This window comes from Vulpes lagopus, chromosome 5, assembly GCF_018345385.1.
Source record: "Vulpes lagopus strain Blue_001 chromosome 5, ASM1834538v1, whole genome shotgun sequence".
Taxonomy (NCBI): domain Eukaryota; kingdom Metazoa; phylum Chordata; class Mammalia; order Carnivora; family Canidae; genus Vulpes; species Vulpes lagopus.
In genome coordinates, this window is record NC_054828.1 from 55,985,122 (window position 1) to 56,012,895 (window position 27,774).

The 27,774-nt window shown below is 46.1% G+C and overlaps 1 protein-coding gene across 1 annotated transcript in view; it reads right to left on the bottom strand.

The window, feature by feature from the left end:
• Window positions 1-27,774, bottom strand: part of TPH2 (tryptophan hydroxylase 2) — an 81,808-nt gene that overhangs the window by 1,262 nt on the left and 52,772 nt on the right. The window contains exon 9 of the mRNA XM_041757047.1: window positions 8,656-8,751. Within this exon, the coding sequence (XP_041612981.1) occupies window positions 8,656-8,751 (96 nt within the window). The remainder of the gene's footprint in view (window positions 1-8,655; window positions 8,752-27,774) is intronic.

Here is a 27,774-nt window from a genome sequence, read left to right on the forward strand (position 1 = left end):
AGGGCCCTGCATTCGTCGCTATAAGAAACGTCCTGAAATGTCACTTAAATGGCAGAAGCGATCACCACCTGCGCGGAGGCTGGCGGGCCTGGAGCCCCCGGGGCCTGGGGGTGGGCAGTCGGGCCGGGGCCTGGATATCAAAGGCACCTGAGAAGCACTTGTCCCTCACCCTCCTCTGCGGGGACAGCAGAGCCAATGCCGCAGGTGATCCTGTGGCGGGGGCGGGGGGGGGGGGGGGGGGGCGGGGGGGGGGCAAGGAGCCAAGACCCCTCGGCTCGGTGGAGGCCGGCGCAGCAAGGCTGGTGCAGCTGCCCCGGGAAGCACCGTGGGCTCCACATGTGGACTGCTGGCCCAGACGGGACCCAGGGCCTGCGGGGGCTCCTCAGGGTGAGCTCAGTGATGCTCAAGGGCAGCGCTTCCCACCGCTGTCAGCTCCAGGCCTCGGTTATGGGCTGGAGCTCACCTGCCCAGGAGCCGCCCAGGAGCACAAGGAGCACATGCCAAGGCCGGGCCTCCTCAATGTCATTCAGCAGGACCCAGAAACACACAGGGAGGAGGCCCCAGGGGGATTCCCCCCAACTGCAGGGCCTGTGAACTCCACTTTGCAAAGCACTCCCCCCTAGAGTCTGTGCTCCCCTTAAAGGGCCCATTGGCCACGGGAGCTGCATTACCCCTGGAGGACAGGGACTCAGCCCCAATGTCGCTGCCACCCTGCTGCACCACCTGACGCGGGATTTCCCTTCTCCGGGACTCTGTTTCCTTAACTGTAAGCGAGCGGTTTGGGCTGGATGGTTTCCGAAGACACTGGGTTCCATGCAAGGCCCTCCACCACCCTCCAGTGGGAGAGGTAGACTGTGCGGTCACCAGCAGAGATGCTGCAAACCTCTCCCGTTCACACCGTTGTGCATCCCCCACCCCCTCCAGTTTCAAAACGCATGGGATGATCTGCAGCCTTCCATGAACAGGGCTGTGCTCCCTCCAGCTGGAGACACAAGCGCAAACCAAAGGCCGGACTAACCCATAAGGGCAAGGGCATGCAGCCCTCCCCTGCCTGTGATTTGCTTTCCTACAAAGTTGCATTGTCCAGATCAATGCCTACATGAATCAGGGACCGGACAGGGCCTCTGGGAATGAACTCATTCTTTTTGGCCCACGGAGCAGCTTCATTATAAGCAGAAGGTCACCACACCTGCAAATGCATTTGTGCTCGATTCCATCCCGCACCGTGAACATCGGGGGATTTGGGTTCCACATGACTAATAATTCTGTCCACATTTTAAAAACGACTTCGCAGTTCCAAGAAACAAATGTCCTTTTAGGAGGCCTGGCGCTCTTCTGCAAAGAACAGGCCTCCCACTGACTTGCTGTGGTTTTCAGAATCAGCCGTGGCTTTCCTTGCAGCCACATGCCCGGAGCGTGTCCAGCCTCTGCACATTGCTCTAAGTGTCCACCCGCCACCAGCATGTATGAAAGGAAGGACGGTGACTGGCCCGGTGCCCCTGGTCTTTCTATTTTCTCATCGTCACAATCAGGGGCGAGGGCGGAGGGGTAGCGGGACAGAGGGTGAGAACATCCAAACCACTGCTCCCTCCGCAGGGCACCGCCCGCCGCTGAGCCAAAGAATTGGACCGGGTCAATGGGAGCACAGAAGGGGGTGCAACTCCTCTGCTTGGGTCGGAAATGCTCGGATGGGCCATTCGCGGCCTTGGCAGCCAGCATGTGTACAGGACACCTCCCGAATGTGTGCAGACGGTGAGAGGCTGAAATCAGGGGAGCTTTGGAAAGCCTCCTCATGTCACAATCGCCCTGGATACTCAGGTGAGCCTGTTTAGTCATCTTAACCAGTAAAAAGGAGGAGAGTGGACCAAGAAAATGCCTAGAGGGCACAATGCTCTGCCCCAGACTTCAAGGAAAATCAGTGGATTCACAGCATAAACTTGAGGCAAAAACCACCAGGCAACGGATCTCACACCTGCCCAACGGAATAATCCAAGGACACACCAGGAGCTGGTTGTTGCAAGCTCTCAACAAGGCAGGAACCTGCCATGGCCCACATGCCCACGACCCACCGGGGACCTCCCCACCCACGCGGCGTGGGACCAGCGCTGTCCTTGGCTGTTACTAACAGTGGGATGACAGCGGCACCTCCATAGTAGCCTGGAGAATGACCAGAGCCTGGAGCTAAAGCCAACAAGGGAGGCGGTGCTCTCACCCGTTAGTGGTCTCGTGGAGCTCTTCCGTGGGATGCCTGCCAGGAACAACCATGCGACCTATGACATTCCCAGGTCTGAATGCTAGAGTGTGGCCCTAAGGCTATGAAAGAGCGTCCATGTCTCCACTGATGCCCTACGGGCTGCAGCCCTATTCGGTTTGTCCTCAACTCCTCCCCATACCTCTAAGCTGTCTCAGTTGAGGGAGCAGCATGCATGCCCTCTCCTCTACGTCCACAGTGGACTCTCTGTAAACCTTGGGCCACACTCTTGAGGTCCCCAGGGAACTCTGGGGTGACTTCTTCCCAAAGGGTTAACAGTCTGATATCCTGAAGTCTGCAAGAATTCATCCGACTGTGGCAGACAGTGGCTTTGTAAGGCTAAGAGGATGTGGCCGACAGTCTTTCACTCTGAAGCCATTCTAGAAGTGCAGGAGTGCTTGAGAATCACCTGCCCTCACCTGAATGCTCTCTACAAGGACTATTTTGGATTCACCCATAGTGCTAAAGACAAGTGTGCGGGCCTGGGAGCTGTGATACCCGGGTCCTAAACATAGTTGTCCCAGAGGCAGGACATCAAAGCAGTGAAACTCCCCCAGGTTGGGACACAGTTTCCTCTTCGATAAACTGAAAACGCTGACCTACGTGAATTCTAAAGCTGCCCTTGCAATACCATCTTGCACATACAACGCATCCTTGTCATCTCCCTCCATCCCAGGTGGCACACATTGACCGTCGCAGCCTTTCCTGCTGGCCTGGCCACAGCCTTCCCACCCTTCCCAGCAATGGTGGCCATTAGCAATTAATTGGCTTCGGTGCACAAATTATGGCTTATTTGCCATCCTGGTCTTTTAAATACAAAAATCTTTTTCCAAAGTCAAGTTTTCCAGTACCCAATTGTTACCTAAAGTTTCTACATGACCGGGCCAGTTTGTCCACCTATGGAAGCCCACTCTAGTATTCATCTGGAAAATGGGAATACTAATGGTATCTATAACCCAGGGTTGTGGTAAGAACTAAACGGGGGGTATCTGGCTGGCTCTGTCAGTTGAGTGGCTGCCTCTTGCTTTCAGCTCAGGTCATGATCTCAGGGTCGTGAGACTGAGCTCCACATCAAGCCCCACGTAGAGCCCTGCACTCCATGGGGAGTCTGCTTCTGTCTCTGTGTGTCTCCCTCTGCCCCTCCCTCTGCTTGCTCTCTTTCTCTCTAATAAATAAATAAATCTTTAAAAAACAATTAAATGAGGTAATGCATATAAAGTGCCTGGCACATGGGAAGTGGCCAGTATACTAAGTGATTATTGCCAGTTCAATCTGGAGATGATGTTTGGTGTATACGGGCGCTCAGACACACCTGCCTCTTCTCCCCCAGGGGTCCCGAACCCACAAAGAAAGCAACATGGCCATAGCTCTGAGGCTTTCTGGTTTTCGGCTGCAACAGTGCCTGCCCTAAGTTCATCAATTTAAAATCTTCCATCCTTCCAGCCACCTGCCTTTGCAGACACAGAGTTACTATCTCAACTATTCTCCAAGTAAATCCTGTGATCCTCACCCTCTATATTAGGGCTGGTTTAAGCCAGGAAAAAACTCAGGTGTGAAGTCAGGTTTAAAGGTAGTTTGGGGCCTAGATTCTGAATAAGAATTTGCAAACACTCCCACGTTCACACTGCAATCGTCTTTTCCCCATCAGAACATCAAATATATACATTTGTATATGTGCATATTCATGTATGTAGATAATATTTTTTGAACTTCCCTCAAATGTCCCTCCTGCTAACCAAGTACAAAGTGACATCAACATCCTTATTGGTCAACTGGGTGATAATAGCATCGCACCTTTTTTTTTTTTTTAAATCAGTGATGTTGAAAGTTTCATCCATTTGAATAAGTTGCAGGAGTGAGAGAACAAACTCCCTCTTCAAACAATCTCTTCATAAAGGCCAAACGCCTGTGTCTGGCTCCAGAGTTCTCTCTGTCTTTACTAATAGTGCTGGTTTCAGGAAAACGAAGGGTGGGGGGAAGGGAGGTGGGAGCCATCTGTGCAGGGGAAAGATGGGGGAGCTCTGCGTCAGTGAGTCCTAACTCTAGCCACACTGATGGCAGGACCTGCAGGTGCCTCCAGCCTCTTCTGTGCAGCCTGGCAGGAATTCTGATTGCCAGACAGAGTTGCCGCAAGTGGCAATAAACATGACTGACTGCAATAAATATAAGCCTGTTCTGGGAATGTTGGTTAAGCTAGTAAAAAAAAAAAAAAAACAGTACAATAAAGGCACTGTGCAAGGAGATCCTAAAACTAGAGCCAAAAAAATAATAATAACTAAAAGCTTTAAAACCATCAGCTTTGGGCAGCCTGGGTGGCTCAGCGGTTGAGCGTCTGCCTTCAGCCCAGGGCCTGATCCTAGAGACCCAGGATGGAGTCCCACATCAGGCTCCTGCATGGAGCCTGCTTCTCCCCCTGCCTGTGTCTCTGTCTCCCTCTCTCTCCCTCTCTGTGTCTCGAATGAATAAATAAATAAATAAAAATCTTTTTATTTTATTTTTTTTTTAAAGAGCACTGCTTTATTTATTTATGATAGTCACACACACAGAGAGAGAGAGAGAGAGAGGCAGAGACACAGGCAGAGGGAGAAGCAGGCTCCATGCACCGGGAGCCCGATGTGGGATTCAATCCCGGGTCTCCAGGATCGCGCCCTGGGCCAAAGGCAGGCACCAAACCGCTGCGCCATCCAGGGATCCCCAAAATCTTTTTTAAAATAAATAAATAAATAAAACCATCAGCTTTGCCAAAACCTGAAAAGCAGAATGGATGGATTTATATGTACTATTCCAGTGACTACTATGGGGTAGGTGCTAAGGCTGTTCAAAAAAAAAAAAAAAAAAAAAATTAATCCTTGCCCTTGAGGAAATAATGAACTAGACTTTACCTTTACCCATAAAAAAGGAGAAATTGCCTTTTTGCTTTTAAGATGGATTAAATTTTGGGGTTAGAACTCAGCCAGTTCATCAATTAGCAATCATTTCTTTATCACGGCCTGTGAACAAGCTTCACCGTTGCTTAGCCATGGATCTGGACTCAACAGAGACCCGTATCAATCACTTCCTTAGACCTTCCCTACTAGAGACTCTAAGTGCCTTGAAATCTTAGACCTTTAGTTATGGGTTTGTTGAATAAAGTGAATAAAAAAATGAGTGAAGAATAAATTTTAAAATGAGACACATATAGCAGGGCCAACTCTGAGATCGAAAAAGCATGAAAGACATATTCTGGCTATGGGTAAACATAATTGATTATCCTACTTCAACCTTTCTTTAAAGTCAGATTTCCAGATGAGTTAGCTCATTATCAACTGCTCTCCAGAGTGATGAAGGAATCGTAGAGACCTACCCAAATACATTTTTGGAATTCCTGAAAGTACATCACAGAACAAAAAAGAGAGAGAGCAACCACTGATGAGGCTAAAAGAAGACAACTTTGTGTATCAGATGTAGCTTTTACAAGATTTTCCCTATTTATTTTGTCTCTCTCTTCACAAATTGTCAAAAAGTAAGCATTGTAGTCATTGAAAAAATAAGAGGGAAAAATGAAAGTTATCCTCCAAACTATAGATAACACCTCTTGGGAGTACTTGACCAGCTCTGAAGTGCACCCAGGAAAATTTAGCCTCTTGAAGCACAAATTTTAAAACATATTCTGTTCAAGGAGAGAAGGTGAATCATGGATATTTATGTAAAAGTAATAAAGACTATACCAAAACCTCCAACTTAGCTGGGACCTACATTTGGGCTACAGTTTGAATCAGATATTTTACTGCAAAAAGTAACTCCTTTTGAACCCGCAAGCATGTTTGATACAGGAATTTTTATAACGCTATCAATAAAGTTATCCCCCCACCCCAGGTTCAGAATTATTGTGTTCATGCTTTTTTGATCTCAGAGTTGGCCCTGCTATATGTGTCTAATTTTTAAATTTATTATTCACTCATTTGTTTATTCATGTTCTTCAACAAACCCATAACTAAATACTGAGTACTCATTACTGAGTACTTCCAGACAGAAGTACTCAGAAGCTGTGAGGGGGTTCTGGACATCTGCACAGAGCACGGCAGAGAGGAGGGAAGCAGGTACGGAAAGCGTCCCGTGTTATGTATTCTCTGTGAATAATCAGAAGTTCTTCTCATAGCAAGAACTTCTGAATTGTAAAAATAGTCCAAAGTAGCAATCATCAGGATGTTGGAGTGTAGAAATTTGAGAATGGAAGAATGCTAATGACCAGAGGTGATGGACCAGAACAAGATTCACGGCAGACAATGCCCTTTGGTGTACACAGCCTGACTGATTTCCATTTCCAGACATTTCTGTCCACATCAATAGGAACAAAAACAACAGATTCACCCCAATGCTGCCTATATATGCCCCATTAACCCGATTAGAGGACCTTATCAAAAGTTGGGGCAATGAGAGAGATTTGTTTCTTTTGCTTCTGATATCATTTATAAACCTTCTGAGGAGAATGTAAATAGATACAGCTCAAGAGCTAACTCATTTTCTAATTCTTTTCTCGCAGAAATCAAGAAGCACCCTACAGAAGGCATGGGTCTTACACGGATGTGACATCAGGCTATTGCTGTGAGCTTTGGCCACTGTAAGAAAATTAACCCCAAGTGGCTTTTTGTTGTTGTTGAGAATTTAAAAAAAAAAAATACAATATTACATCAGGCTTTTGTCAGGCTCCATGTTATCATCTACTCCAGCCTTGTGGAACCTCGGGGATGGGCCTGACTAGGGCAGGATTTAACAAGAATACACACCCCGTTGTCCATTCACTATTCTGTGCATCTCATCCCCTCCTCATTCGTCCTCTCCATTCCTCAAGAATCAGCTCGGGCTGCAAGGCCCTGGTCAGGAGCCCTCCCCAGCACGGCCTAGTAAGTGCCAGGCCCATGTGTCACAGTTTGCGTCATCTTATTGGCTGTTTATCCCTTGCCCTAGACTGTGAACCCTCTGATAACAGAGACCCCAGGAATCCTGGAGCCTCAACCACCTGGACTTGGATCCAGCTCTGGCACTGATTAGCTGTGTGACCTTGGGCAAGCTCCTTAATGTCTTTATGCTTCAGTTTTTTCATCTGTGATCATAATACTGCTTATCTCACCAGATTGGTATGAGAATTAAGTGGGTTAATATGTTAAAAGCATCTACAATACTAACTGAGGTCTGTTTAAGAGTCCACTGAGGTCTCTGCTGTGTTGTAGCTGTGGTGGTGGTGGTGGTGTTCTTATTCTTGTTCTTGTTCTTCTTGCTCTTCCTCCTCCTCCTCTTCCTCTTCCTCTTCTTCTTCTCATCCTCCTTCTCCTTCTCCTTCTCCTTCTCCTTCTTCTCCTCCTCCTTCTCCTTCTTCTTCTTCCTCCTCCTCCTCCCCCTTTTCATTATTTATATCCCCAGTGACTGGCACAGTGCTTGGGACATAGTAGGTGCTTGATCAAATGTTTGGGACTTAATGCATGAATGAATGTAATTGTAGAGCGAATACTCAATAAAACTACAGTTATATTGTACTTTTCAAGAGCATAAACAACCAAAAAGTTCTGGTAATCATCTATTTCCCAACTATGTTATATAAGAAAAATCAATGCACCAAATGAAAACCTTAGGGTAGTCAATAATCCTGATCTTTGTCTGGGTAATCAAAGAAAGATTGAATCATCTTCAGTACCATTTCCAGAGTATACATCACACTGCATTCTAAATTCATCAAAACTTGCTGTTGCCCAGTGGTATAGACAGCATTTCTTAAGTAACCAGGATATGTAAATTATCAAATACTCCAAGCCCCAACATCTCTGAATAAATGACCGCTTTGCTATATTTTAAGACAAAAACAATAGCATTCCTTAGGCATCACTATACATATTAGCTACCTCTTTGAACGAATGGAGGTTTATTTAGGTTTTTTTTCTAAATGGTGTGTGTCCACAAATGTTTTAATACACATTAATTTTGAGGAAGCTAAAATAATCTCAAATTTCCCTTTGAGGAGTAAATTCTAGAGTGTCCATGGGAGCCCTGGGGAATAACAGAAATGAAAATAGCCAAGCGATCCTTACAGGGAAATTTCAATCAGAAGGATCACTGCTAACTTGCTGCCTACTTTTCTGCACTAAATTTAGGCCAGTCATGTGTTACCCAACATTTAAGCATATATTTGTCATTCCTGTTGATCTGTGCACATGGCTGCTCATCCATTTGAGTCACACCGCAAACCTAGAAAGGCATGACCCATTTTCAGAAGTGCAAAAAGTTAGGTCAGCGGCCACATCTGAGGTGCCAAATCCTCTGTGTTAAATATTTATGGGGTACCTATGAGTAGAACTGCTCAAACAAATCAATATCTCCATGACCTTGAGCCAGTTTGCCTGGGAAGGCTATTTTCATTCACAGCTTCATACCTTTAATTCTCCAATGGAGGAAAGTAGTCCTGCCCCATAGGCCCGCAGTTGCCCTTCTTGCTTGCAAAGGCCAAATTCAATTGTGAAGAAATAGCACTGGAAAAAGAAAAAGAAGAAAAGAAAAAAAAAAAAAACATGGACACACATCCAGTGAACTAGTCAACATAGCTCTTCTCTAGAATAAAATGGCACCCAAAATAAAATGGTGCCCTGGGCATAATTTCTTCAACATTGTCAATTTAAATACATTTGAATTAAGAACATTCATTGAAATCTATTCTTTTGATTAACCATCCCTCCCTAGGTTAAAGGTTAATATGGAAAAGGTATCAACTACTAAGAGTTTCATGCTGAGTGGATTCAGAAACCCCATAAGTCAAATCATATCCCTGGCAATAATTTCAAAAATTAAAAAAAAAACCTCAGAAATGAATGGCTACATCACAATCATACACCATAGGAATATACTACTGTAGGGGCACCTGGGTGGCTCAGCCAATTAAGCATCTGAATCTTGGTTTCAGCTCAGGTTATGACCTCATGGGTCGTGGTATCCAGCACCCCATCAGGCTCCCTTCTCAGCAGGAGTCTGCTTGGATCTCTCTCTCTCTGCCCCCTCCACCCAGTTGCACATTCTCTCTCTCTCTCTCTCAAATAAATAAATCTTAAAAAAATATATAATAATATGCTACTGTATTTACCAAGTTGTGTTTCAGTTGACATAATTAAGCTCATGCAAATGTGGAAAAATAACTTGGAAGCCAGTGATCCCAAACCGATTTTTGCAGTTTGTTTATTCATTCAACAAGCATTTGGAGAGGACCTACAAGGTGCCAACGTTCGGTAAAGAAACAAGAGCAAGACCAAAAGAGCAAGTACATGCCTACCAAATTACCAAAGCCACCGTTTTAGTATGAATTTTTAGTGAGATCTTAAATGTCTACCTGCGCATGCTACATTCATAGATTCAGGTACATGTGTGTATGTATGAAAAATAGGTAGTAAGAACCATTTCATTGACCTGAGTTTCATCAGCGTCAATAACTACAGCTTTTCCAAGACATTAAGATCTATAATTGTTTCTGTTGATTTTAGGAAATCAACCTAGACAGACAGAAACCTCTGTACAGCCAAAAATCTCACGATGCTCTTGAGAGAGTCTGAAATCACACTATTTTTGCTCTGAGAGAAAAGTGAGAAGTTGACAATGAGCAATACAAATTGCATCAAATTAACACTGTCCTGCATTAGTGATGATAGAGCACTGACAGTGTTGAGAAAGAAGTTAAACACCCCTGAAAAGTGATGGAAAATGGTAATTATTTCTAGCCCACAGCAGTTTGCTCTATTTTCATTTGGAGGTTAAAATATCCCCTGGTTCCCAAGGGTTTTATATTTTTTATTTTTTTTTATTTTATTTTTTTATAAATTTATTTTTTATTTGTGTTCAATTTGCCAACATATAGAATAACACCCAGTGCTCATCCCATCACTGCTCACCTCAGTGCCCATCACCCAGTCACCCCAGCCCCCCACCCACCTCCCCTTCCTCCACCCCTATTTCGTTTCCCAGAGTTAGGAGTCTTTCATGTTCTGTCTCCCTTTCTGATATTTCCCACTTATTTTTTCTCCTTTCCCCTTTATTCCCTTTCACTATTTTTTATATTCCCCAAATGAATGAGACCATATAATATAAATGTGAGGATGACCTGTGAAGTTGAGGGAGCTGAATCTGAGGGACTGGCCATTGCAGATCATGGAGCCAAACCTCCTGAGGCAAAACTTCCTCTCTTGATTCACCTCCCTGCGAGGCTAAATGCACAGTCCTTCCTACCCCCTTCGTCACCCGCGATGCCCACTGGCGCTCCTGCTTACTTTGTTCGGACTCTTCTCTCTTTTCCATCATACCCCTTTTTTGACACGGTCTTTAAATTCTTTATGCATGATACACACCGTCCGTCCGTATCCCCACCCTAAACCATGAGCGCACGCATCTGCCCGTATCCCCACCCTAAACCATGAGCGCACGCATCTGCCCGTCGACAACAGGGGTTCCCCACCTCAGCACCGCTGACATTCCAGGCTGGATCATGGCTGTGGGAGGCTCTCCTGTGATTATAGGATATAACAGCATCCCTGACCTCCACTGACCAGATGCCAGTAGCACCCCAATCCACTTGTAATGGCTCCTGGGGTGCGTGTGTCCCTTCGAATCATTATGTTTGTGTCCTTTGCATAAATCCCTAGCAGTGCCATTGCTGGGTCGTAGGGCAGCTCTATTTCTAACTTCCTGAGGACCCTCCACACCGTCTTCCAGAGTGGCTGCACCAGCCTGCCTTCCCACCAACAGGGTGAGAGGGTTCCCCTTTCTCTGCATCCTCGCCAACACCTGCTGTTTCCTGCAGTGTTCATCTGAGCCATTCTGACAGGTGTGGGGTGGGATCTCACTGCAGTTCTGATTCGTATTTCCCTGATGCCCACCGATGAGCATTTTTTCATGTGCCTCTTGGCCATGTGTAGGTCTTCTTTGGAGAAATGTCTGTTTGTGTCTTGCTTGGCCCCGCTTCTAATTAACTATGTGACCATAACCTCTCTGGTGTGTAGTTTTTCTGCCAATGACATTTATTCATCAATTCATTCATTCTACAAACACTCCTTGAGCACCTATTATATTCCAGAATCTGCTTTAGCTGCTAAGGATATGCAATGAACAAGGCAACAAAGTCCTTAATCCTATGAAGCATATTTGCTACTGGGATGAGATATAACAACAGAAATCAATATACAGGATAATTCCCAGTGGGATATGCGATGTAAATAACAAATCCATGTAATAGGTCAGTATTAAGCAGGAGAAATGGCTGTTTTAGATGGCATAGTCAGGGAAGGCCTCTCTGAGGGAGTGATATTTAAGCTGCAAACCACTTGAAAAGCAGTCCTTTGTGCAAAGATCTTAGGGAAAGGACATTCCCAGCTGAGGAAGCAGGTGCAAAGGCAGGAACGGATTTGTATTTCCAAGGGCAGTGGGAAGTCACTGGAGGGGTTTCAGGCAAGAGACAGACATGTTCTGATTTAGTTTCAAAAGATCGTGCTGGTGCTGGGTAAAGAACAGACTGTCAGTGGGGCAAGAGCGGAAGCAGAGAGACCACTTAGGAGGCAGAGGCAGCCAAGGAGCTAGGAGGGTAGTGACTTAGACAAGGACCTGGGCCACGGGGGGCACGGGATTGGGGGAAGTCGGCATCACAGAGGCCTCAGGAGGAGCACCAAAATAAGAGCTCTGAGTATGTGTTGAAAAGTTAAAATACAGCCCTCAAGTCTGTCCTCCAAAAAAAATTATATATATATATACGTATATAAGTATATACTTATATACGTATATATATACTTATATACTTATATTACTATATATGCTTTTTAATATACTTTTATATTTTAATATAAAAATATACTTTTTATATATATTTATATATTTATATATACTATATATAGTTTTTAATATACTTTTATATTTTAATATAAATATATATAGGGTATAATAAAATATACTTATAATAGTTTAATACATTATAATATTTAATATATTTAATATAATATACTTATATTTTATAAAATATAAGTATATTATACTTTTGTATATATATACTTATATGTACTATATATACTTTTTAATATACTTTTATATTTTAATATAAATATATATAAAAAAGCATATTTTAGTATACTTTTTTATATATATACTTTTTTAATGTTTTTTAAGTAGCCTCCATGCCCAGTGAGGAGCCCAACACAGGGCTTGAACCCACAACCCAGAGATCAAGACCTGAGCTGAGATCAAGAGTCAGACACTTAACCAACAGACTCTTCCAAAAACTTTTGCACAATCCTGGGCACAGCGAAGGGAAGTGGTCGTATAGTCAGAGAACAAGAGTCTGGGAAGTTCAGCCTCCTGTTTTCACCAATAGGAAAACCCAAGCTTAAGGAGATAAAAGTGGTTTACCCAGCACCAGCCTAGACGGTGACATTTAAGAGATCTAGAGCTCCAAATTTTTTTTAAAGATTTATTTATTTATTTATTCATGATAGACATAGAGAGAGAGAGAGAGAGAGAGAGAGAGAGAGGCAGAGACACAGGCAGAGGGAGAAGCAGGCTCCATGCAGGGAGCCCGACGTGGGACTCGATCCCGGGACTCCAGGATCACGACCTGGGCCAAAGGCAGGTGCCAAACCGCTGAGCCACCCAGGGATCCCCTAGAGCTCCAAATAGCTCAACGTCTGTCACATTTTCAAGTTTCTAGGTAAAAGCCTCAACAGATGCATGATCCTCCCTTATGACCAAAAATGGAGAAACAAAAGCCTAAAGGAAGAAAAAACCAGAGTCTCATCGCAGGTTCTTAGCGTGCTTTTGGCGGATTCCCTAATTTATGTTGCATTTATAGCACATGAGATTTAAAAAAAGAATCCCTGGAGCCTTAACATTGGATACAGAAGAGTTTATAAATGAATGAATGAATGAATAAATAAATAATAAATAATTTTAAAAATAAATAGATTAATCAATTAATTAATTAATTAAAAAAAAACAGAGAGAGAACCAGAGAGCTATCATGTCCCAAAGCCTCCAAAACCTCCGGTGCCAGCTATAGGAGCATTCGGGTCAGCCTGGTAAGGGCCTTCTTCATTTTCCCCGAGCTTCATCAGTGCCCATGTGATGATCTAAATCAAAACAGGCTGAGAGAATCCCTGAGAATGTGCGGCATGCCTACACTGGTCCTCACACACGTTGGGCATCCCCTCCTATTTTAAGGCAGGAATCAAAGGTCCACATCAACTCAACCAAACGTTGAAGGTTAAATCCATCAGCGCGTCTTTGGTCCCCAGGCCTGTCGAATCGGGGCCAGCTCAGAGGACAGAGCCAGCGTGCGTCTTCCTTCCTGTCACTCCACACCTCGCCTGGGAGTCCTTCCAGAAACCCTGACCTCACACAGCCCCATCGGCTCGCTCTCTGTCCACCCTGGTTCCACAGCCTACCCCCGGCCCCCAGGGAATCAGACCTTTTACTCTAAGACAGCTTTCCATTTGCAGCTCCATGTATGGCTAACGGACAGAGAGAAACGGCAAAATGTGCCCAAAACTCCAGGGGTGGCAAAAATTTGAATTATGGACCTGCTCAGGACAATTTTTCTCTGTTTTCAACGCTGGTGGAGACCTCACAAGACAGAGTGCCCTGGGCAGGATCACAGATGGGCCAGCTGGGACAGCGGTACGCAGCGTCTTGCCTGGCTTTAGATGCAAGGCCTGCTTAGAGCTGGACCGGACGACCCCTCAAAGACCTTTCAGGATTCAAGGATAACTAATTGCTTCCCGATATTTTAAGAAAATATAATTTGTTTTCATCAGAGTGCTCTCCAGATGTGGATCTGTGACATATCCTCCCTAGAGATTCACCACATAAGTATCCTACCTATTAGCAAAACCAAGCAAAAAAAAATAAATAAATAAAATAAACCACCACCCAAAAACCCTGAATGTTGGGATCCCTGGGTGGCACAGCGGTTTGGCGCCTGCCTTTGGCCCAGGGCGCGATCTTGGAGACCCGGGATCGAATCCCACATCAGGCTCCCGGTGCATGGAGCCTGCTTCTCCCTCCGCCTGTGTCTCTGCCTCTCTCTCTCTCTGTGACTATCATAAATAAATAAAAATTTAAAAAAAATTTTAAAAAACCCTGAATGTTATGAGAACACCTATAAAAGAACTGTAGACCTTTGGCCACTGATGTCTTTCCAAACGAATAATACCAAGACTATCACCTCCCAAATTAAAGGGAACCTTTCATCAGAGCTGGTGTGGTGCGTTCCAAATTCCACAGCCCACTAATTATATGTAATTATTTATAAATATTTTATTTGAATGTAATTACATATAATCATTAGCTGAAAGCCAAAACAGGAGTGATAGATCGGACCTCTTGCACCAAAGAAGAGCAGATTCCTTTACACGCATGCCGCCCTCAGGCAGCCAGGCGCGAGCACCAGGCCGCAGGGCCCAGGAGCTGGGAGCTGGGAACCAGAGCCGGGAGCTGGGCCACCCAGTGCTGCCGGCGCAGCCTCACAGGCGGGGACCCAGGGCCGAGGCCGCAGGTGCACGTGGCCCTGCAAGGTGATGTACCCAAGCCGACGATGCTGCCGAGAAACCGCCTCTGAGCACCCAGGGCTTGGCCTAAGTGCCCCGCTATCCCGATCTTCCAACGACTCAAGTCCTACACACCTGCATGGGTGTCTCAGGTGTTCACCGACCTGCGTCCCTCGCCAGACCCCGAGTCCCCAAGGAACAGGACCACGTCCACCTGCTTCACAGTGGGCTTCCGACTGCCCGACACATGATAGGGGTTCAGCAAATGTTTGCAGAATAAAGAAATGAACGGGTCTCACTGGCATCTGTCAGAGCTGCGGGAAAGGCAGCTGGTCCGGAGTTGGTGGGGCCAGGCCTTTGTCAAGGCAGCTTCGGTGAGGCCAGGCCTTTGTCAAGGCAGCTTCGTGACGAAGCTGAATGCAGCATCCCCGTTGCACTGACTAGAGCTCTGATCTCACCTCAGAAGCACAGTCCTTTCCTCGGGAGCTAAGCGGGGAAGGCAAACAGCCCAGGAGGAGTTTCTGTGAGTCCCTACCGTGCCGCTGTTCCCCACATGGCCCATTCCGGTGCGTGGCCGTGCTTTATCATAGAGGACTTTTCACCGCTGCCGTGAGATGCCAACACGGGGCCCCTGGGTACCAATGCAGAGACACACCCAAGATGCATCCAAACGGGCCGACGGCATCCTCTGGGACTCCTCCGGGAGCTTCTCTGTGGCTCTGGCGTGAATGCAGCCATCGCACAGCCGAGCTGCAGGCCCCTGGCTGGGGTTCTCTGCAACCTGAGCTCCTTGGGGGGAGCAGCAGACCCTTGAACCCCAAATGCATTGCTTTCTTTTGCTGGGAAAGGAGTGCTGCCTGTGTCAACGAACCCAGCATCGCTCCCAGGGGCCTGCAAATTTCGGTCAGGAATCTGCTTTTCATGCGCTCTCACGGGCATGCACAACGTGTGTCCATGTTTTCCCGGAGCTGTTTCCCCCAACTGGCCTTTCTCTGTGTTGGCTCAGCGGAGGCGGGCTATTAACCCCGGGGAGGCCTCCCCCATTTCCGGGGAGAAGCTTGGCGTCTTTTGGGGAGGCCTTACCTTTACTATTTATGGGTGAAATGCTTTCCATTGCAAAGTAGCCCACGGCCTCCCTGGCAACCCCTGTAATATGGGCTGCAGAGTCTGCACTTCGCAAGGCAACCGCGGAGTCGCTGCAAGGTAGAGAATCACTCAAGGTCACATGGGGTGTCCCCTGCCCTCCAGTCTCACAGACACGGCCCCCCCAGACATCCAAGTGCACAGTCACGTCGAATGGGCTCGTTGCAGGCCCTGGGAGCTTGGCACTAGCCAAGGAGCTTCACAACGCCCTGTGGCGTCAGCCCTCAACAGCTCTATGGGATCCACCGGAGTAGCAGCCTCACCACAAGGATGAAGAAGCCAGGGCATAGAGTTCAATTAGCCTATCCAACATGGCCCACAAAGCAGTGACAGGGCCCGGATGGGAACCTCGGTCACTAGGCCCTAAAGCTGGCACTCAGAGTCACCCACTAACAGGACGGCTCCTAGCAGGTTCCGAAGGGCACATGGGCTCAAGGGAAGCCACACAGGGCCGTCCACGTTGCTCAGTCTACTCCGTGCCAGCCCTCCCTCTTGCTCCCCGCCGGTATGCTTATCTGAGATCAAGTGCCATGGAGAAGGGTATTTATTGACTTTCTGCAAAAAAAGAGAACAACATGGGGGATGAATACGGATTAGATAAAAGTCGCGCTCACCCATAAGGACAACCTAATGCAAAATTAGTAAACAAGAGACTAAAATACGCGGGGAAACCAATTTTTAATTAAAAAGTGGCATCCGCTAACTTGTTCCTCCAACATAAAAGACAAAGGGAGGAGCCTGCAAAACTCATTAGCGGCCTAGGACATTCACAGGACACTGCACAGCCTACCTGAGTGAAAAGTCACAAGGCCCCTATTTCCAGAGTCCTTCCAATTTATTCTTTCTTCTGTCCATATAATAGATACAGTCCCTCCTGACAGCACAGGTGTTTGATGAATGGATGGACACCTCCTTGCTCCTGTTTCCAAGGCCAGGGCTCCCTCTACTAGGTTCTTACTTGACATGGCAAGACGGCCCCGGAAAAACGAGAAGGCCACCTACCCAATGTCAACAGTGGTTACCGCCACTCTGATATTACAAATATACTATATTCTTTTCCTTCCTCACCCATTTTTTTTTTTTTTACATTTTGTTTTCCTCCAGGGAATATATGTCACTTTCGTAATAAGGAAGAGAAACAGAGCATTTTTGTAAAGACTTTTCAACAAAGGGGTCCCCAAGTCACCCTACCTCGGCCCTCCCTCCACCGCCGAGGGAATGATTGTTTATGGACACCATAAAGGGCAGACTGGCAGGCCCTGAAAAGAGCGATGAAGGCCCGTGGGTGATTTATTCCCCTCCACCCTCCTAGCATTTTTTACTTACACCCACTGCGGATCCAAGCCCTCTGATGACAGCATTTCCATTCTCTGGGAAACCTTTCCCCACCCCGAAATCCACTCATTGGGAACATGCCAGAAATGCCCATCTTTACAGTGACAAGCATATAAAACTTTAGGCAAATTACACTATTTCTAAGAAGGCAGCAAAGAGATTTTTAATCACCGCGTGTTCAGTCTCGTGCCGTGTTTCTCATTGTGCTTCCCTTCACTGTGGTGGCTCATAATGTACAGTAATACATTTTACATCTACTAAATGCGTTTTGGGTTTTTATACCACGGTTCAGAAGAATAGCTTCGAAAATCCTTTTGACTCCTTTATTTGAAAACTACATTTGCAGAATGGGGTAATTAAATTCCTATAGTTCCATATAGTATCACCTCTGCTATTCCAGCTCATAAAAAAAACTTAAAAAAAAAAAAAAAAAAACCATCTTCCCCCTGATTTTGCCAGAAATGGAATTACACCACTGATATTTCTGTTAATACCACCGATATTTCTTGTTGCTTCTTTCTATTTCTTGTTAATACAACTCTAAGATTTTGAGAGTCTCCTCCATTTATAGTTCAACCAGAAAACTCCTTCTTTTGTACGTCTTTGTGGAAATTTCAAATGAGTGCAGAAATCTTCTGTGCTTAATGAATGCAGACTAGCTTACTTTGAGGAGAAAAGGTAAAGAAGGGCTCAGTGTCGGGGCTTCTGAATCACAGGAAGAAGTTATCTCTAGACAAAGAGCTGGAGGATTTAGGGCCTTAAGATGACTCTAAAGTTAGGAAGTCAGTAATACAGAAGCTTCGGTGCAGTTAGGATTTCTTGGGTAATGGCCTGAGAATGACGTAGACAGGGGCGGGACATACGCCACAGAAGTGTTTAATTTCACTTGCTCCTCATTCGGCCTCAGGTAGGAGAGAGACTATGCTCATCTTAAAGAAGACACTGGAGGCAAGAAGTGGTAATGGAACTTGTCCTGGAATGCAAGCTCAGGAGGCAGCCCAGGCGGGATGCAGATCAAGAAGACGAGAGATAAAAAAAATAATAATAATAATAAAAAAGAAGACGAGAAATAACAAAGGATGTGAAGACCTATTAACTCTCCTGCCCTGTTAGTAGGAGTGGAAATTGGTGCAGTGACTATGGGAAGTCATACGGAGCTTCCTTGAAAAGTCAAAAATAGAGCTGCCCTATGGGTTAGCTGTGCCGCTTCTGAATACATATCCAAAAAAGAATGAAAATGGGGTATTTAAAGAGGTACGTAAGCTCTCGTGTTTACTGTAGCATCATCCAAAACAGCCAAGGTAGAGAAACAACGGAAGCGCAACAGACACACGCATCGACAGGGGCACTCAGCGGAACCGTATCCAGCCCCGAGGAAGAAGAGGCCTCTGCCCGTGGCAGCCACATGGATGGACCTGGAGGGCACCCTGCTAAGTGCCAAAGGCACACAAAGATGAACACCGTAAGAGCTCACTCTACAGGGAACATGAACAAAGCCAAACTCATAGAAACGGAGACTAGGATGGTGGCGACCAGGACTAAGGAGAAAGGTGGAGGTGGGGGTGGGGGTTGGTCAAGGGTACAAACCTCCAGGTAGAAGACGAAGACGTCCTGGGGCCCTTATTGTCCAGTAGGATGACTGGACTCAACCATCCCGTGTTACATCCTGGACGTCACTAAGCGAACGCATCATCGCCAAAAAGAAGTGGTAACTATGTGGCACGACACAGGCACCGGCTAGCGACACACCCATGCTGCCATATATAAGTCAAATCGGCACGCGGTAGACATCACACTTCCCCCAGGTTGGGTCAATCATACCACAATAAAGCTGGAGAAAGTAAAAGAAAAACAAAAAGTGGGCGCTTAAGCCCCACTGGATTAACTTCAGGGTACCACACCGCACGCTGCCCGCCGGGCCCCCCAGAAGCAGCTTCACCAGGCGCCAAGAGGCGCCAGCTGCCGGCTCATGGGCTCCCGTGTGGATAAAACCAAGTGGGCACAGGGATCCCTCAGCACATGGAGAACGAACAGCTACCAAAGCAGCCCCACCACTGAGTCTCCAAGTGTCCAAAATCAGTTGTCGGGCTTCTCTCCCCCTTACCTGCAGTTGCACAATTGCTCTCTCCCAAGGCCCTGGGATACAATCTTAAATTATGAAGAAAGATTTGAGCTGCAAAAATATGCAACTAGGGGCACCTGGGCGGCTCCTTGGGTCAAGCGTCTGCCTTCGGCTCAGGCCATGATCCCAGGGCTCTGGGGTGAGGCCTGTATCCAGCTCCCTGCAGGGAGCCTGCTTCTCCTCTCCTCCCAGCTTGTGCTCTATCTCTGTGTCTCTCTCTCAGATAAATAAATAAAATCCTAAAATACACACACACACACACACACACACACACACACAACTATTCTGGATTGCAAATCGATTCGTTTTTAACCACAGCGAGCAAGGTAGGGCTCACTTTTTAATTCCAAATAACAACGGCGTCCTCATCATAACAGAAACGGATGGCGATCCGCTCCTAATGGCAAGGATGACTAAGATAAGTGAGACACACACACACACACACACACACACACACACAGGGAAAACCATCTCAGCTGTGACACCAAAGTTCTCAGAAGAGAGCTATCGTCGGAAGGAAGTGAGGCCTTGGTGCATCCAGGCCCAAGAACACTAACAGGAAAACACTGAAAAAGTTATGCTTTCTGGGGCTAGCAGAAGTGCAGCGTTTCTACAAGGTGCTACTGTTTTTCTATATGCACAGAAGACATAAAAACGAAAGAAATGCATTGGAGCAGATACTATCGACTTTTAATTAAGTCACCCTAGAAATAACACACACACCGATCATCTGCCCAAACATCTCAATTAGGAATGTACAAGAGTGCATTCCTTCCAGCTTTCTGTCAGCTTTGTACCAAATGATCCAAACAGCTGAACTAGTTCAAAGACTCTACATGGAGGAGATAAGCCTGGGGCTTATTTCAAGCTTTCTGTAGAGATACCGAAGTGGTCATTTTTAGTGTCATCCATCTTCAGAAAGAACTAGAGCTGGGCATGCATCTCTTAAAAGCATATCTACATTCCCCACTCCTGGCCAGGTAGGCAAAGACCCAGGAAACAAGCCAATGTCCTCCCGCGGGCAGGAAAATACTAATTAGCAATTCATAAACCAAGGTTACCTCTACCAGTGCACTTCTGGTGTGAATTACAGTCGATTGTTAGTTGCAGACTGTACGTTTCATTACCACTCTCAGCATGGGAAAGTCCTGGTTATAACTGGAAATCCAAACACACTTGATTCATGACCATCAGAAGCCCCAGTCAATGCAAACTCTCTTACTCGGAACAAATAAATTATTTCTTTTGATAAAGTACAAACAGAACCTTAGGTTATTAATTCTCTGACAGTCTTATTCTGGAGGGAAAAAAAAATGAAGCTGGTGATCAAGTGTCTGTTCACAGTGAATTGTACCCTTTCAAAAATCATTCTAGACTTGTGTCTCCTCAACTGTGTTCCTTGGAATAGTCAAAGCTCAAGATGCTAACGTGTGTTCTGCAAAGAGAGCCTCACAACCATATAATGCATTTCCTGGATTCTCGAGTTCACTATTTTCACATTTCCAGAATGGAGCTTCGTCTTACAATGTTAAAAACTTTGCTAACTAAATCTTTCTTTAAAAAAAAAGAAGAAGAAAGAAAGAAAGAAGAAAGAAAGAAAGAAAGAAAGAAAGAAAGAAAGAAAGAAAGAAAGAAAGAAAGAAAAAGAAAAGACAAGAAAAAAGAAAAGCAGCTCTTAAATTAAGACTATATTTTACAAAAAAAAAAAAAGACTATATTTTACAACCAATTCCATCTTAACACGGATGAAACACAGTAAGTTCACAGAAATGACTTTTTTTCATTACCTGTGGAGATTCACCTGGCACATTACCACATTAAAGTCTCTGGAAAGTCCTACACTTTACAGACAAAACGGTTTTCTTTATTTAACTCGATGTTTCCCAGACATACTTGCCCATGGATCCCTCCTTTTCGAGGACTCACGATAGCATTTCAGGAGACTGGCGTTCTGGGGAAGACCACTCATTGTTTTATTACCCTTGTCCAAGACTCTTCTTTCATCAGCTTTCCAAGACCCAGGGACAGAAACCTTCAATCATAAAGTGAAGGTGAACATGTTTCAGGGTTGACAGACGGAATGGATGACCTAAAACTCTCTGCAGGGAGAAAATTCCAGCTGGGCCAGAGGCCGATTCATTCTGCTTGGAGACATCCGCGGTGCATTCATATGGAGTGCCTTCTCCAGTGCCTTTGCGGTATGAGAAATGAACAGACTGAATTGAAGCCACCTGCTCAGTAGGACGGGACATCCCAGAGGATGGGAGGCACCGTTGGGTGTAAGGACCCCTGTACGTTTCCCAACATCTGGAGGGAAGAGAAGCCAATATTCTTCTAGGATTGGTTCCTAAATTTACTTCATCGGCAGGTCACCACGTGTGCATTCTCGTAAAATTGAATAATATAAGTCATATGGCCAAAGCACCGGCAGGAGAGTTTGAGGGCAGACACTCCACATGGAACCAATAACACGGCGCTCATGGACACCAGCACCCATTTTTAGGCTCAAGCTAAGTCTTAAATAAAGTCATTTCATGCCAATACCCTACTAACCCAGTTTGTAGAAAAAGTATCAAACTGTGGAAAGAGGACTGGAAGACTAGCCTGGGCTGAAAGGACGCTCAGGCCTTGTCTAACAGGCTCTCCTGCCCGGCAGCTCAACCGATTCTCTGGGACTAGCAGCGTCCGCAGCACCGGGGATCTTGTCGGAAGTGCCAGCGCACAGGCCCCATCCCAGACCTACTTGATCAGAAGCTGCCTTTCAGCAAGATCCCCGGGTTAGTTTCCAGATATTGTGGTCTGAGCGGCACTGACCAGGGACGGGAGGTGGTTTCTGAACCCACTGAGGACTCATCAGGGCTCGGATGCGGTGACGCCAGGCCCCAACTTGTGAACATGGATCAACGGCAAGTGACCTCTGCCGGGTAGGAAAGACCCTCTTAAGGTTAGGGGGGTGCAGTCCCGTAGGACATACACCATTTGCACCTTATTCCAGGATTCTCTTTTTCAGGGACGACGTGGTCTCAGTCCCTCCAATTCTTCCTTGAGCGACGTTTATCATCCTGCTTGTCCCTCAGTGACGAGTCACGTAAACATTTGGCACATGCTCAGCCCACACGCATGGCAATCACGCTGGTAACTGTTCCCAGTTTCCTTCAGAAACAGTCGTCTCTTGACAGACCTGGGATACTCAACCTGGGGGGAACACTGCAAGGGCCACCTTTCCTTGGGGAAAATGGTGAGCAAACAGTTAGCAAGCACACCTACTAGGCCAGAGATGAAAACCCATGGGCCCACACCTCAAGGAAGGTAGGTCTACTGTATGGTCTGACCTCAGACACGAGGCCGGCAGCTGAGAGCCGGTGCTCCCCTTCAGCTCTCAGACACGGTGTGTAGCCAAAGGACATTTTGCTTTGTTTTAATTTCTGGATTTGGAGGCCTTTAGGTATGACGTGTATTCTCCGGTTCTCCACAGGCTCCTATACCTCCTATACCTGATATACGATATCATTATCGTATATCAGGCTGTTTCACGCGCGTTTGCTACCTCTCTGGCCCCTGAAGGCATTCAGGTTTACAACCCTTAAAGAAGACACTAATCTGTGAAATCCACTTAAGCCAGCACGACAGTGGGAAATGGCTCGTCTCAAAGTCATAGCACACTCTAAGCAGCCCTTATTGGGAATATTCTTCCATATCTATCATGCGCAGACCCCGGACAGCTCCGATGACTATGAAAAGACTGCAGCTGCCAAAACCTGGGGCCTTCTTCATTATCCACCAGAGGGAAAATTATTTACATGCATAACAATGCATCTGAAATACATTTTCCGATCATCAATTTCTGCAGATACAAAAGAGTTTCATTTAAACGGTCCTCAGAGCGTAGAAACCCACTGCCCACGTAAACAACAGAGAGAGCTCCGTTCTCAAAACTGAGCGTTATTAAAATGTCAAAATAGGGGATCCCTGGGTGGCTTAGCGGTTTGGCACCTGCCTTTGGCCCAGGGCGTGATCCTGGAGACCCAGCATCGAGTCCCACATCGAGCTCCCAGCATGGAGCCTGCTTCTCCCTCTGCCTGTGTCTCTGCCTCTCTCTCTCTCTCTGGTATACATAAATAAAATATTTTTAAAAAATAAAAAATAAAATAAAATGTCAAAATAAATACCAAGCAGAAATACAGCAAGAAGAGGCACTACAGCCGTAGGGCAATAGCCTGGCCGCTCTGAAACCAGACCCAGGAGTTCAAAAGCAGCTCCGGACCAAACAGAGTTGAGTGAGGCCAATTAGTCCCAGTGGACTTTGTTTTCCTCCTTGGATGGATCTGCTGACAGCATATCACAGAAAGTTATTAAGAGTCTGCTTCCGCAGGCGTGACTCTCTGTTTCCTAAGTGCTTGACTTCACTAAACAAGGAAAAGCAGGCACTATATAAACAGAGTCATTAATAATACAAATCTCACCTAGAGTAAAAGAATAATATGGGCTGTCTCGTTGCACCGCATAAATGGTGATTTCCGTGGCTTTCCATTTGTCCTCTCTATGGATTTTTCTCCTTTGGTTCATCTCATCTCTCATTTTACCCCAGTACTTCTTCAGGGGACTTAATGGGAACGACTTGGAGGAAATCAGCTAATCACACCTCCATTTCTCACCTGGACAGTACGAGGCCTCGCCAACCACCACTACCCACCCACCCCCCGCGCCCCCGCCAATGGACTTTTTACACCTCCCAGTGAGGCCTTAGTTAGTCCTTTGTCTCTTAGTTTTTGTAACTGGGTCATTAAATTGGGCTTTTCGCTACGGTATATGGCTTGAGGGTCATTCCTATGCAGTTATCCAACAGGCCATTTATATCAGGGTTTACTTTGAAATTGCCTGGCTAGAAGCTGTGTTTCCTTTCAAGACCACCTTCCAGTAGTTTTCTGCTCGCTTTGCTTTTCACCAAGAGATGGATGTGGTTTCAGAAGTCAAGAACAATTTTAGTAGCATCTCACGGAAAACCTCCCTAGCCTCTTCACACTATGAGTCCCTCCTCCACACTCCCCGTGTCCCTCAGAAAAAAAATGCTTTCCAAATTTCTCTTCGGTCTGAGAAACACTTTTCAAAGAAAACGGGCAGCTATGCAACTGGAAGCAACTGGAGGAAGTGGGACCGTAAGGCTTGTGAGAGGCAGGAAATCCGAGGGAGTTGGGGTGGGGGCTGCCCATATAATAAGGGGAGGAGAGAAATGGGTACATCAGGCAAAACTGCCGTGAGTCCTCCCCACCCACCAAAGTCTCCATTGCATTTAGGAGGGACTGAAAATCTTTGGTGTTGAGGTCTTTTGTGAGTTTATACTCTCTTGGGTTGGTTGGTTGGTTGGTTGGTTGGTTGGTTGGTTGGTTGTTTGGTTTGAATTATGGAAGCTGCTGCAAGATTCCAGGCAGGTTGGCTCCCCCGGGGGAGGAGCCTCCTTTATATGGCACCAGTTCCTTCCTACATACAAATAAACCTCTCTGCCGGCCCTTGCTGGCAATTCTGAATCCCGGTCTCCACTACTGAACTCAGAATTCAAACATATTTGGAAGATTCATCTTAAATACACGTCTGCATCTCTCTCCACAGGCATTAATATAAGTAGGGGGTGCCTGGGTGGCTCAGATGCGTGGGCATCTGATTCTTGATTTTGGCTCAGGTCATGATCTCAGAATCGAGAGATCAGAATCGAGCCCCGTGTAGGGCTCGGCACTCAGCTCAGAGTCTGCCTGAGGTTCTCTCTCTCCCTCAGCCCCTCCTCCTGCTGGTGCTGTCTAAATTAATTAATTGATTAGCTAATTAATTAATTTTTTAAGCCGACACTGTCTCTGGGTTTTCAGTATTTTTGTGTACAAGGTCATGAGCTCCTTGATGCAAGTACTACTTTTTTTTTTTTTTTTGTCTTTTCCTATTCCTACCTCTTGGTACCTAGGACTCTTTAGCCATTTAAAGACTAACTATTGATTGGCTTTTGCAGAGATGCAGGTACATTCTAGGAAAAAGGCAATGAAAAAAATGAGAGAAAGAGAGAGAGAAACGTGATTAATGACCTAACGATCTCTAACAGATGGAAGCATTTTTGGCGCTCGAACAATCCACAGCCAAGGGTATTAGATCATGCTAAGGAATGTAAGTTCCAAAAGAAAGCTTATTCATCCTACAAACTTACTGGTCCTAGTGGAATATGTCTCAAGATACAAGTATTTGTTCCTTCTTGCAAATGTAAGACTAAAAAAGAATAATGCCCCCTCTAGATGTCCTGCCCTCATCCCTAGAATATATATTATGTTTCCAGATATATTTAAGAATATGGACCTTGAAATGGGGAAGTTTTTGTGAACTATTAAGGGGACCCAATCTAATCACACAAGTCCTTAAAAGCAAAAGACCTTCCCCAGCTATATGCCAGTGAAGAGAGAGATGTGACAATGAAAGAAAAATCAGAGAGCTGCAACGTGGCTGGCTCTGAAGACAGAGGAAGGGGACCATGAGCCAAGGAACGCAGGCAGCCTCAAGACGCTGGAAGAAGAAACAGATTCTTCCCTGGGGCCTCCAGAGAGGACACAGCCCTGCTGATACCTTAACTGTAATTCCGTGTCAGACGTCTGAGCATATGAAACCGCAGGGTAACAAGTTTGTGTTGTCTCTAAGCCACCTGCAATAGTTAACAGTAGTGATAGAAAACTAATACAAAAGGCAATCCTCGTTTTGAGTAAGGCCCTATAAACTGGGGCCTTTTGGCCCTGTTTGGCCCCCAAACCAGAGAGATTTCTTATTCTGGCTCAAACTGTCCCCCCAGTCCCCCTTCCCCCACTTTGCAACTTGGCTGACTGTGTCATCTTTCCAGATTCAGCACAAACTTTCTCTCCCCTGAAAGATCTTACTTTTACCCATATTAGGCTATAAATTTCCCAAACATGAGGACCGTGGTATATTCTTGGTGAGTGTTCGTTTCAGTGACAGACTTCATTATCGTTTGATGGAGCGTAAAAATAAGGCCCAATAAAACCACTTCCTTATCATTTGCTGGGATCCACAAACATTCCCATCAACGAAGTCCTACCTCATTCTGAGTCCTCCTCCCTTTGGACACATGCAGAAAGAGCCTGGCTGAGCTGAATCCCAGGCTGCGACTGTTTAGAGTCAGACAAGTAAGTAATACCTGCATCCCTGGTGAAGAAGAGTACACGCTATAGGGGATCTGAAACCAGAAAGTTTCGAGGGAAATTTCCAAGGCATGGAAAACATTCTAAAATGTGGAGATTAAAGACAGAGCGAAGGTTTGAGAATTAAAGGGCAGAACTCGGTGGTGTGCTGGCCTTATGTCTATGCACATTCACTCCGACACTCCTTCTTTCAAAGGAGCGTGGGCCCAAGTGAGTCCCTTCTGGGGAACACAATACGGCGGACACGAACGATGCATGATCAAGTCACAAAAGTGACATCACCACCTCCTCCCCTCAGTCTTTTTCTCCTCCACCCCCGCCCCCACAACCCCCTCATTACTTGCTCTAGGGGAAGCGATCTGCCAATAGCCACATGGGTGAATTGTCTTGGCAGAGAAGTCCCCCAGTCTTCAGAAAACTACAGGCCCAGCCCACATCTTGACAGCAACCACAGGATGAGTCCCTGAGCCAGAACCACGCAGCCAAGATGCTGCTCAAAGTCCCAAACACAGAAATCATGAGATAATAAATGTTCACTGGTTCCAGGCACAACGTTTTGGAGGTATTTGTTATGCAGTCATAGACAGCCAACATACACGAGACACCATCCCCAGGGCAGAGGTTGCCAGTTGGAAGTCAAGATCCTGGTTCAGTCTACAAATACATTTTCCTCAGCTCATTATGTTTTTTTATGAGCCAAAACTCAAAAATCATTTAAATTTATCTAGAACTCTAGATTTCCAGTCTCTTTCAAGACCGTGGCAACCTGGCAACACAAAGGCCGCCCTCCAGTCTGGCAGCTGTGAGCGAGAACTGAGGGCCTGCCTCCTGCCACAGGTGCTGCCCAGCTCACCGGAGCCCCCACGCACCCCACTGACTATTCATCTCTACACCGACATGCACAGCATGGTTTTTGCACCAGTCTTTCTCCTAGATTAGGAAAATATTTCTCATTTCTTATCTCTCTGTAAAAACTAGGAAACCCAAGATAAACTGAGGGCTTAAAATGAGTCTTAAGAAATCTAGGAGAACAGGGGCCCTTGGGTGGCTCATTTGGTTAAGCATCTGACTTTGGCTCAGGTCATGATCTCAGGGTCTTGGGATGGGGCCACGTGCTACAGGCTCCGTGCTCAGCAGGGAGTCTGCTTCTTCCTCTCCCTCTGCCTCTCCTCTTCCCCTACTTGTGCATGCTCTCTCTTTTTCAAA